This window comes from Taudactylus pleione, unplaced genomic scaffold, assembly GCF_031769625.1.
Source record: "Taudactylus pleione unplaced genomic scaffold, aTauple2 ptg000333l, whole genome shotgun sequence".
In the NCBI taxonomy this organism is placed as follows: domain Eukaryota; kingdom Metazoa; phylum Chordata; class Amphibia; order Anura; family Myobatrachidae; genus Taudactylus; species Taudactylus pleione.
This window is the reverse complement of record NW_028284734.1, coordinates 10,213,890-10,226,176: the sequence shown is the minus strand read 5'-3', so window position 1 is coordinate 10,226,176 and position 12,287 is coordinate 10,213,890. Positions and strand designations below refer to the sequence as shown.

The window sequence follows — 12,287 nt, the reverse complement described above, 5'->3', positions numbered from 1 at the left end:
CTGCGGCTGTGATAAACCTCCCCCCATAGGAGACCCTTAGGTCACCTATAGGACTGCTTAGTAAACCTCACCCCCATAGGAGACCCTTAGGTCACCTATAGGACCGCTTAGTAAATATTGGTCTCTCTGTTTTGAGATTTTGTCCTAGCAGTCTGATTATTGAGATTATGATTATTGGGAATACTGATCCACCACCATAATGATGCACCACAATTTATGGAGTAACAGATAAGAAACTCACTTTGTTTAAAATATAAAGTATACAGCATTGAAATAAATTTAATATGTGCTCAAAATACTACACTATCTTGCGCTTTCTTGTTTTCTCTTATTTCAGTATTTCAGAGGAGTCCCTTGTCGGCTTAACACATCATAAGATCACCCCCATTTCTATTACAGAAAATGTTTTGCATACTGGATACCATTGGAGTGTAAGTAGCGCTAAGGCTTTAATAATGATTATATGTGGGGAATATATTATTTATGTATAAAAAAAAAAAATTCTCTACATCTACACTTTATATTCTTTCCTTATTAAATATTGTTTCTACCACTGTATGTAATGACCACATATTGTAAGCTTATGGGACCTGATTATTAGTATAAAGTTTAGTCTACACAGGAGTACTTTAAAATGTCTTCAGTGAACGGACTATAAATGTCTTAATTCTCTTCCTACTTTAGGTCTTGGAACATTTCCTTCCTCAACAGAACTACGGTTAATACAAATTATTTTCAGAAGACAAGTACTATGGAAATTTGGAAAACTGATTTAGCCCAACAACATGAGTAGGAGGAATGGCAGAATATTTGGTAACATGGTCATCTTATGTATCTTCCTATTTGTTGAAATCATTACCACTTTATGTACTAACACCTTTGTTTTTAATAAATTATTTGAACCTCGATTCTCATCTAAAAGAGCAGAGTTTCCATTGACTGTTCATCATAAAAATTCCTTGCGTTTGGTGGGTCATCTTCGGCCTCATTCCCCAAACGTGCCGCTTCACTGCAGATTTCTGGCATCTTCTCTGGAATTGTCCATGTGCAACTTCTTTTTGGTCTAGGGTGGTTGCTTGTATTCAGAATACGGGTGTACATGCTCCCTTGTTAACTCCTCGCATTTGTATTTTTGGTCTTGATATGGATGAGTCACTCACCGCACCCCTAAAATTGTATGTGAATAATCTTTTATCATTAGCTCGAGTTAGTATTGCTAGAACCTGGATGGCCTCTGATCCTCCCTCTTGGGTAGCTTTGGTTAACGTAACAGTATCCCATGAGCGATTTATGTATCAAAAATGAAAATGCCCCTTAAAATTTGATTAAGTTTGGACTCTTTGGCAAGAATCCAGATCTGTTCTTGATACCCCTGCTGATGACTATCCTTGAAGTTTTAGAATATGTCTTATTCCTATGCCTCCATCAGACTACACATTCTCCAATATATTATTGCTATTTGATTGTGATTATAATTTTTATAGATATTAGAATATATTGTATTTTTTTTGCTGCACCTTTAATATTTGCCTGTATACCACAGCTGCTTTTTGTGACTGTATATTCCTCATTTCAGTATTTTGTTATTGTTTTCTTTGCTCATAGATCTCGTTTTACTTTATTATATTTTTTTGTTCTTTATTTCTACTTTGTTGTTTTGTTATTGAAAACCTTTCAAAAAAATTATTGATTAAAAAAAAAAAATTGGCTTGCCGAAGTGACCCACGACATGAAACTTGAACATGTAAAGAGTAGTAGTGCTGGCCATATATACAAACAGGGTCGTAACTAGAAATGTGCGAGCGGTGTCACCGCACAGAGCGCAGGGTCTTGTGTGCTGCACTGTTGCTGCCCCAAGGCACCCGTAAGTCACTAGGTCTACTGCAGAGCCGTCCGGAGCTTGTGGAGCTGCCTGGGCAATGCTCTACTTACTAGAGACGGACGTGACGTCATGGGTTTAGGGGGCAGCGAAAACTGTGCATACATTGCGATGACTACAAGTGATTCTGAGTCGCAAGCATCTCTGTCCTTTCCCATTAGTCGTGACTGGACGTCACTGTATGGCAACGAGAAGGTATCAGGGATAGCTTTCTGTGGGCGTATACACAGAGTTCAGTTGTATTCTGAGCTGAATGTTTGCAGAAATCCATCTACTTTTAGTTGGATCTCCAGCACCAGGATGGGGTCAGTGCAGATGCTTATGGTAGAGTTGACAGCTGATACTGCAAGCGGAAGGCTGGGGTAGTGTGGTACCAGACTTAGAATTACAGCGGATATTTGCTTGGGACTTCGTTCACAGGTGTGTCTGGAATTGTGACTGCACTCCATGCGTTTCAGAATCAGGCCCATTTTATGTATACATTGAAATGCTATAGAAAATGCACAGTTTTGTAGTTAAAAACTATTTTAACAGGAAGCAATACAGTACATTTAAATGAATCTTGTTTTAAAGCATGTTCTTCGGTCACGTACAGGTAACCAACACAATGACCAGCAATGTTTTTAATCTGTCGTTATTCTATTTGCCTGTGGCTGCTGCTTAAAGCTAGAGTATTACATGTTAAAGTTGCTTTAGTATCATTATTTAGCAGAAGAGATAGGTTAGAACTAGTTGAACACAAAGGGAGAGGAGAATGGCATGATCATTACTGACCATATGCTGAGCTGTGGTCAGCCAACATGCAATAGTTCATAAACTATCCTACTAGAGGTGTTGTAAATATCAATAACCTGGATGGATGGCCTTCTACGTGAAAAGGGAATGGTGCTTTTATTACACCATATAGGACTATAAAAAATGACACAAACAATTGCAATTTAAAAAGACAAAAGAACAGAAAGGCAATATGCTAATTTGCCAAATCATTACTTACGCCGAGGTTAGAATGTGAATCTCCATCTTGAATTATGAATTCTGATTTTGGGACTCCATCTTTAAGCCCTGGAGAAGGGGTTAAGCACTCAGGAATTTCCATGGCCTGGTGTTCACTACTTGGTCTTTCAGACTCACTGCTAAACCCTCTTAGTTTATTCAGAGTGCATTTGGAAATAATTGATTTTTCGCACCTTTTCTGTTCTAAAACAAAGTACACAAAATAAAGAAAACACTGAATATTAAAAATCAATCAATCACTCTCTGATCAGTAATCATTTACAATCACAAAACGTAAAATGGTAACTCCACTTTTGTCTTACTACACGATAGATTGGCCAATTATCCAATCTGCAACCATTCTGCATGTCCTCTTATAGTATAGTATGTACTTTACATCCTATTCATTGTGTACACACTGCTCAGGTCGTATCGTCACATCAGATGGGAAGATGCAACGTATGGTATTGTGTAAAGAATTAAGAAGAGAAACAGCTCTAATGGATAAAGTATAATTGCGGCATATAAATAAATGAATAATGAAGAATTGCTAATAAAGGAAATTGCAGGCTTGGATATAAAAATTTGGAAATAATGATTAAAAAGCACAACAATATGAAAAAATGCAACTACGAGGAAAAATGCACCAGATATGTACCCATTTATATATTCATGAATCAGTCCACCAGTCAATAAAGAGCCCAGTGACTTCTCTGAATGTAAATGAATTGGGGCTGATAGAAACCTGCATAAAGCAAACTCCATATATGAATTGAAGGGATATTAGTAGGCTTGACACGAAGGAGTCGCAATTAGCAAGGTGATGTTTTGCACAATTGTATAGGTCTCCTGGAATCCTTGTGAATTGCTGCGTCCTGTACTGAAGCTGGGGAGCGGTGTTAAGTGTATTAAGCAGTTGATGATAAAATAAGTGTAATCCTCACAGCATGCAAAAGGAATTGAAGGCACTTAGCATGTTTCTCCGTGGCTCCGCCCATGGGTTCATCAGTAGGTATGTATAATATCGTGTAAAAATTGTAAGAAGTATGTACAACCACACGATATGTTGGAAAATAAATATTTTGAGGACATCATCTGAACTGATTAATTGCTTACAATGCTGGGGCACGATAGTGTGTGACACAAACGATGATTGCGTAGTATATACGCTCTAAATCGTGTGTTCTGGGATTGTATCATTGCTGGTGAAATTGGAATGACGATCGCATTGTTTGTAAGTTTTTCAGGTGTGTGCCCAGCTTTACTACAAACCATCAGTTCGAATCCTACTCTATAGGAGAGCATGAGCCTCTGCTGCATTGTCAGTCACCTAACATCAGGGAATTCTACATAATAGTGTATAGAACAGTGCCATTAAGGTTCACATGGGCCTGGAGCTGAAATTTACAAAGGGCCTATTTTGTGCTGCCGCATGGGGGTGTGACTAGTGATGTGGTGGAGCATGACTAGTGCTGTGGGGTGTGGCCTGCATCATGGGCTATAGCTAGCTCCTTCCTTTAATCACCGCAGTTACACTCCGTTTATATCAAGTGTAATGTGAAAGTCTACAAAAGGAGATACCCCTTGTTAAGGTGACAAAAAAAGAAAAATGGCACATAGTGATTACATGAATTTGAAACCTCCCTACTAAAGAGTGATGTCATCAATGTGACATCTCTCTACATAAAAAGGACCTAATCTTATTAATAGCTATACCAACAAGATATTAGATCTATACCCCATAATGAGAACGATAAAATAAAACTGTCAGTAAGTGAAGCTTATACATGTATACATATATATGCACACACATACATTATATGTAAAAGCAGAGAGAGGCGGCACTCCAGGGACTGGCACCATGTAGAATAACAAATGTGGTGACAAGTATTTTTCTACATTGTGCCAGTCCCTCTATATACTATTACATACTAAATTTACCAAATTACAGGTGTTCGGTGGCAGCAGTATGAGGTGACAGGAAAAAGGTTTTCCTGTCAACGCTGACAGTCTCCTTTGGGCCTATTTTCAATGGGGTCCTGGAGATGCAGCTCCACCCGCCCCATTGTTAATCCAGCCCTGGGGCTACTGTGCTGCATTAACAGTGGCAGGATGAAAGGACAAGTTAGGTTTTTAATAGTTGATATCACTAACTGGTGAAAATATACAGAGAAGGGGCGTGGCCTGGATGGGCTGGAGATAGGCTGCTGACTCCGGAGCTCCTGGGCCCTAATATCCTTTTTAACCCATTCTGAGTCCCCTGCCTGGTCCCTGGCACCTACCTTGCTGCAGGATACTTACCACTGCTTGCTCCAAGAGTCGTCAGGCTGGTCTGGACACGCTGGCTGCTGTGCTGTGGGAGTTGAAAGTCTCTCCCTGCAGCGTTTCCTCGTCGCGGGCGCCATCTTGGATCCGGATCCTGGTCTCTGTGGCTGCTCCTGGCTCCGGCGTTGGTGTTTTCTGGCAGTCGGAGGGGTCCCTGAGGTGCTGGGGAGGAGAGGAATCTTTATATAGTGTGCAGATTGCACATTAATTGCGGCTGTGGACCCGCGATTCCCGATCGCGGCCGCCATCTTGGATCCGGAAACAGGCTGATTTGGACCTCCTGTCTGCAGTGCTGGGTGCAGCACACCTCTGGTTAGTGTCCTGACGGGTTGGAAAGGTGGCTGGCCCTTTCTTTGGCTCCCTGGGTCATTTGAGACACTGAATACTCTGCTCCCCCTGTGTCCAGCTGCACATCACCATCCTGCACTGAGCTTAGCAGCTGCTTATCATTTTACACTCTCCTCATCTGCTGAGTGCCACTCTGTATTGTACCCAGCTGCTAATTATCACCCTACACTGTGCCCAGCTGCTGGTCCCCATCCTATACAGTGCCCGGCTGCAGATTACCACCCTGCTCTGTATCCGATTGTCGATCACCACCCTGTGCTGTGCCTGGCTGCTGATCATTGCCCTGCATTGTGTCCAGCTGCTAATCAATACCCAGTATTGGTTTCACCCTCCTGCATCGGTCCCTGAGGCCCAGTGAAGATGGGGAAAAACTCCCAACAGTCGGCTGCTGCGCGGCTGGAAAGGTTCTCCCGTTCTGGAACGGGTGGGGCTACGGGATCCGGCTCTTCAGAAACACCGTCTATTTCTCAGCCCTCCTCCCCGCCTGCTCCTGGGGAGTTTCCCCCGGGGCCTGAGATCACTATGCAAAATTTAATGCAGGCAATTACTTCTTCAGAGAAAACGTTGTCTGGCAAGATTTCTGAAGTTTATGGTGAACTTTCTCTTATCCGTCATGATATGCAGACGATGCGAGAACGTGTCGGGGAGGCTGAGACTCGTATTTCCACATTAGAGGATATCACTGCACCGGTTGCGGGACGGCTTACAACCTTGGAGTCCCAGATGGTGGCCTGTCGTACGAAAATCTCTGATATAGAAGGCCGTCTTCGTAGGAATAACATCCGTTTTGTGGGCCTTCCAGAGAAGTCGGAAGGGTCTCAACCAGAGGTGTTCCTAGAAAAATGGTTAGTGGACACATTTGGCCGAGATGATTTCACTGCTCACTTTGCAGTGGAGAGAGCGCACCGTATCCCTGGCAGGGCTCTGCCTCCTGGTGCCCCCCCCCCCCCCGCACATTTATTGCTAAATTCCTGCATTTCAAGGACAGAGACTCGATACTTCGCTTGGCTCGTCTACGGGGCCCTTTGGAATACAATGGAAGTCGGGTGGCTGTGTTCCTGGACTTTTCTATGGATGTTCAGAAGTCTAGGTCCCAATTTCAACAAATTAAACGTCGTTTACGTGATCTGGGCCTCTCATACGCCATGTTGTTTCCTGCTCGACTCCGTGTGGTGGCTGATGGTCGATCTCACTTCTTCGATTCCCCACGGGAGGCTTCATCGTGGCTGGATCTTAGAGGTCGTGGGAAAGATGCTCCTCCGGACTGACTTGAACTTAATATTCCAGATGTGTTTGTTCTTTACATAGTCTGCTGATTATTATTATTATTATTATTTTTTTATGCTTCTCAACTGGCATTATTATTGTGGTATTCATTTATATGGTTATTTTGGGTGCTGGGGAGGGTAATTCTTTTCTGGGCCTAGCCGATACTCCACCTTACGGCTGAGGTAAGAGTTGCTCCCCCCCCTCTTCTTTTTTCTATTTTACTCTTTAGTATAATTCAACAAGAATAAGGGGTTTATCGGATATCTTGGCTTGGGGTTAATAGTTGTTTGGTTAGGGATTTGGGTATATCTGATTGGGGTGGATATACAGGGTGGGATGTGGGTTTTTCTTAAGGGATATTGTGTGGGAATTTACTTTTTTATGTTTTTATTTCATGCCATTGCTATGTCATCTACCAAACTAATATGCTGGTATTTAAGCTATTCTCGGCCTTTGCGGTTTTCTTTGTTGTACAGAGCTGCTGTGTCTCGCTGGTCTCCTCTCCCTGTTGTCTTGTCTCCGTTATTAATGTCTCCTCGTTCTCCTGATGTATGGCTTACCCCATGATGGCTACTAGTTTAGGTTCCACTCTCCGGGTTCTCTCCTGGAATGTCCGGGGCCTCAATGATAAGGTCAAGCGTTCTTTAGTATTGAATCAGGTAAAAAAGGCCCAGGCCGATATTATCTGTTTGATGGAGATGCACTTGGTGGGCGGGAAAGTTTTGGCCTTGCGGAAACCTTGGATAGGCTGGGCTTACCATTCTACACACTCCTCATATTCCAGAGGTGTGTCAGTCTTGGTTCGAAAATCCCTGAATTTTGTGCTGGATGATGTTAGAGTGGACCCCATGGGTAGATATGTCTTCATACGGGCTTCTATTCACTCCTCTCCATTTTACATTCTTGCAATTTATATTCCCCCACCTTATACCAGTGAGGTTTTAAGGAAATCTGCTGAATTTATTTCTTTATCACCTGATACCCCGGTTATTTGTGTCGGGGATTTTAATAACGTGCTAAACCCTGCCCTAGATAGGTGGCGTGAAAGTTTGAATGTGTCTGGCCCCTCCCCTTATTCTTTTGCTAATTTAGTGGATGAGCTTGGGCTGGTGGATGTATGGCGGGCTCGGCATCCTTCCTTGGCTCGGTACTCTTGCTTCTCGGCCTCTCATCATTCCTTTTCTAGGATTGATCTCGCGCTGATATCCGGGAGGCTGGTCCCGCAGGTTGTGGAGGTGGAGTACCGATCCCGGGGTGTATCGGATCACGCCCCCTTAGCACTGACTATTGATGTTGCTGCTCCGCGAGGCCATTCCTTTTGGAAATTTAATCCCTTCTGGCTTACTTTAATGGGTGCGGGCTCGGAATTGGAATCCCAATGGGCTAATTTTTTTACTGATAATACTGGCTCTGTTTCCTATAACATATTATGGGATGCCTTCAAGGCTGTTCTGAGAGGTTCCTTAATTGGTAGGGTGATAAATATTAAAACTTTTCATAAGAAAAGGGAGACTGAGCTGGAAAATCGTTGTACTTTGCTGGAACAGAGATATCTATCTTCGGGTTCTATTGTTGCTAGATCCGCATATATGGAGGCCACTAAAGTTTTATCTGATTTCCTTTTAGATAAATCTAGAAGACGTCTACTATTTGTTAGGCATAGTCAATATTCAGACTCGGATAAATCTGGGGCTTTTCTGGCATATCTTTCTAGAGAGGTCTGACCTGTTACAGTTGTAGCTCAAATTCGTGACTCCTGTGGTAACTTGCACTCTTCTACACCAGCTATCACGAAGGTGTTTTATGAATACTTTGCTAACCTTTACAGCTCTCAAGCCCATTATTCCCTAGACGAGATGCTTGAATATTTGGGACATATATCCCTCCCCTCCATTTCTCAGGATAGCAGAGCATATCTAGACTCCCCATTTACTGTAGAGGAAGTCGGGGTGGCTGTTTCTTCGTTTCCGGGAGGTAAGGCCCCAGGAGTAGATGGGATTCCCATTGAGGTTTATAAGAAGCATGCCCTTTTCTTTTTTCCCAGATTACTTAATCTTTTTGATGAACTGTGTGACCTGGGTACTCTCCCCTGTTCTATGTCTGAGGCCATTATTGTCATGATCCCTAAAATTGGAAAAGATCCCCTTGATCCTGGCTCTTACCGTCCGATTTCCCTCCTCTCTACGGATATTAAAATATTGGCCAAAATGCTTGCACTCAGGCTCAATAGGATAATTAGTGAGGTAGTACATCCTGACCAGACTGGTTTCATGCCAGGAAAGTCTACCTCACAAAATCTTAGGAGATTATATTAAATTTTACAGCTGGCGGATTCTGTGGAGGATGGGGCAGTGGTGGTGTCTTTGGATGCCGCCAGGGCCTTTGACTCTGTAGAGTGGCACTATCTTTGGGAGATCCTGTTTCGTATTGGGATGGGACCTAGATTTATAGCTTGTGTTAAATTGTTATACTCCTCCCCTTTAGGGCGGGTTTGTATTAATGGACATGTTTCCCCTTCTTTTCACCTCTCTAGGGGTACTAGACAGGGCTGCCCTCTTTCCCCAGCTCTCTTTGCCCTAGCCATCGAGCCTTTGGCGTGTCTTATAAGAAATGATCCCAGAATACGGGGAATTCGGATACGACAAAGGGTCGACAAGGTGGCTCTCTATGCGGATGACATGTTGTTATTCTTGTCTGATGCATCAGAGTCTTTAATTGCCCTTCTCTCGGTGGTAGACTCTTTTGGACGATTTTCTGGACTGCGCATTAATTGGGACAAATCTTGCATTCTTCCTCTACATGGTCCTTCTACTCCTGTTAGTACGGTAAATACTCCCTTGGTGTGGACCACTAAGTTTAAATATCTGGGAATTTGGGTAACGTCATCTATGTTGGACTTTGTCCCACTTAATGTCCAACCACAAATTGATTTCCTGAAATCCAAGCTGCATGTTTGGAATAAACTTCCCTTGACCGCCACGGGTAGGGTTAATTTGGTAAAAATGATTGTTCTCCCCAAATTTTTATATGTTTTTCAGCAGGCCCCTATCTATATTTCTCCACGTATATTTAAATTGATAGATAGTTATATCTCCTCTTTAGTTTGGGCTGAAAAACGTCCTCGAATTAAACTTAAAACTTTATGTAGGCCTAGAGCACTGGGTGGTCTGGCATTGCCAAATTTCCGCCTCTATTATTTGGCTTCACAATTGGTTCATTTACAGGGGTGGGTTTTGGGTGGGGAGAACCAGGATCTACCTACCTTATTGGTACACACTGTTACTAGAGGATGTTCCCCTTTGCAGTTATTATTAGATGACAAATGCCCTACAGGGGGAGCTCCATTGGTCACGCAGGCTCATAAGCTGTGGAAATAGGCCCGTGCTTTAGTGAGGGCGGAGGGTATTGATCCTGATTTGTCTTTGTGGCATTCTTCTGCTCTAAGAGAACTGGCCCTATTAGATAGTAGCTCCTTGTGGACTGGGAGGGGGGTTCTCTCCATTGGACAGTTGTATAGTGACGGGGTATTAAAAAGTTTTGACACTATTAGAACTGAATTTGGGGTCCCGAATACTATGTTTTTCCGTTACCTACAGCTCCGACACGCTCTAGCTGTCCTGTTTTCTGCAGGCCCTCCGCAATTTACTCCTGATCCAGTTAGGGTTATGCTGCAAGCAACTAGTGGTAGGCGATTAATTTCCAGACTTTACTCCTACCTCCTTACTGCTAATTCCGATGATACCCTAGTATCACTTAGGCTTAAATGGGTGGATGATTTGGGTCCATTAGACGATGATGAATGGTCTTTCATGTTGAATAGTCATGTGATCGCCACTTCTGCAGTGAGATTCCAACAGATACAGTTCTTTTTACTACACAGGGTGTATCTTACTCCTTTGTTGATGAACCGATTTGGATCTGGAGTGTCAGATAGGTGTCCTAAGTGTTCTGTTTCCCAGTGCTCATTTTGGCATCTCCTCTGGGAGTGCCCCTGCTGTACGAGTGTTTTGGTCCCGGGTCACCACCTGTGTTACCATCACAGAGAGTAGTATTCCCATTTTGTCACCTAAAATCTGCATCTTTGGACTGGGTCTTTCGAACAGGGTTAATCGATTGACGGCCCAATATGTGATTAATGCGATGACTTTGGCTAAGGTTTGTATTGCCCGTACTTGGATGGCAGCTAGGGGCCCTACTTTTGCTGAATGGTCTGGGTTAATGAATGAAGTAGTGGGGCATGAACGTTTTATATACACCAAACGTAACTCTATCCTGAAGTATGAACGTATTTGGGGTCCGTGGATTTCTTCAACTTATTATGTTAATGGAGGTGAGGGGACTTCGGATGGTGGGGGGCTGGAGACCGGCGAGACTGTGCAATAATGTTTTATTATTCTGAGATGTTTGTAGTAAATTTTCTCTTATACCGCAAGGTTGAGATATTTTTCTGTGCTGATAATGTGCTCTGTTTTATATATATACTGTTTTTGAATATGTAATTGTATTATTTTAATGGCTAGCTATTTTATTTCTGTGGGGATTGGGCTTATAGGAGGGAGGGTTTTCTCTTTCTGGGTTGTAATTTGATGTTTTTGTTATAAAATGACAAACTTTATAAATAAACGCAATTTAAAAAAAAGAAAATATACAGAGAAGTGTGTGGGGGTGGGGACCATACACATAAGGGGCCCCCACACCCACCAGGGGTTAAAGTGGGCCCGGAACCAGTTCCGCCCCCGCAGGGAGGTTTCATTAGCCGGACGCCCGCTGAGATTTTGTTACCAGAGGGTGCCCGGCTCCCTCCCCTCACACCTGAGCTCTGGCTTCCGGCTCCCGCAGTGTACTATGGGAGAGACGTCATGACGTCTCTCCAATAATTCCGAGGAGCTGCCAGCCAGACAGATGCGGGAGCGGGGCTTAAGGTAAGGGTTTGTTTTTTTTTTCGTATAAGCAGCTTCACTACAGGGGGCATTATGTGTATTAGGGGCACTACTTCTGTGGCCATTGTGTATAAGGGGCACTATTGTTGGCATTGTGTAAAAGTACCACTGCTGTGTGTCATAACATGAATAAGGGATACTACTATGTGGTGTAATGTGAATCAGGGGCACTATGGACCTGATTAAGACCCGGACGCTAAGAAGGGTTCGCTTGTAGCTGGCCGATGTTTGCATTCTGCACATGCATCGCAGTGTGCAAACCAGAGATTGGGAAGCGATCGCTCATTTCGCATAGACTGCCCAGCAGAGTGAGTGACAGGAGAAGCCGTTTGTCGGTGGTGACAGGGGCTGTCTGCTAGAAACGGGGGAGAGGACATGCGAACGCAGACGTGCCTGAGTGTCTCAACGCTGTTTCAGAGGCGTGCATAATTAACAGGCAGCGTCATTGTACACGTCACCTGGTTGTATTTCACACTGATTTGATCGCAATGCTTGAGGTAGGGTATATTCAACCTCAAGCGCTGCGTTTGCTT

At 43.4% G+C, this 12,287-nt stretch overlaps 1 protein-coding gene across 2 annotated transcripts in view; it reads right to left on the bottom strand.

The window, feature by feature from the left end:
- Window positions 1-12,287, bottom strand: part of MSH3 (mutS homolog 3) — a 324,355-nt gene that overhangs the window by 296,098 nt on the left and 15,970 nt on the right. For both annotated transcript variants that reach the window (XM_088443712.1, XM_088443713.1), the window contains exon 3: window positions 2,874-3,076. In XM_088443712.1, the coding sequence (XP_088299838.1) occupies window positions 2,874-3,076 (203 nt within the window). The remainder of the gene's footprint in view (window positions 1-2,873; window positions 3,077-12,287) is intronic.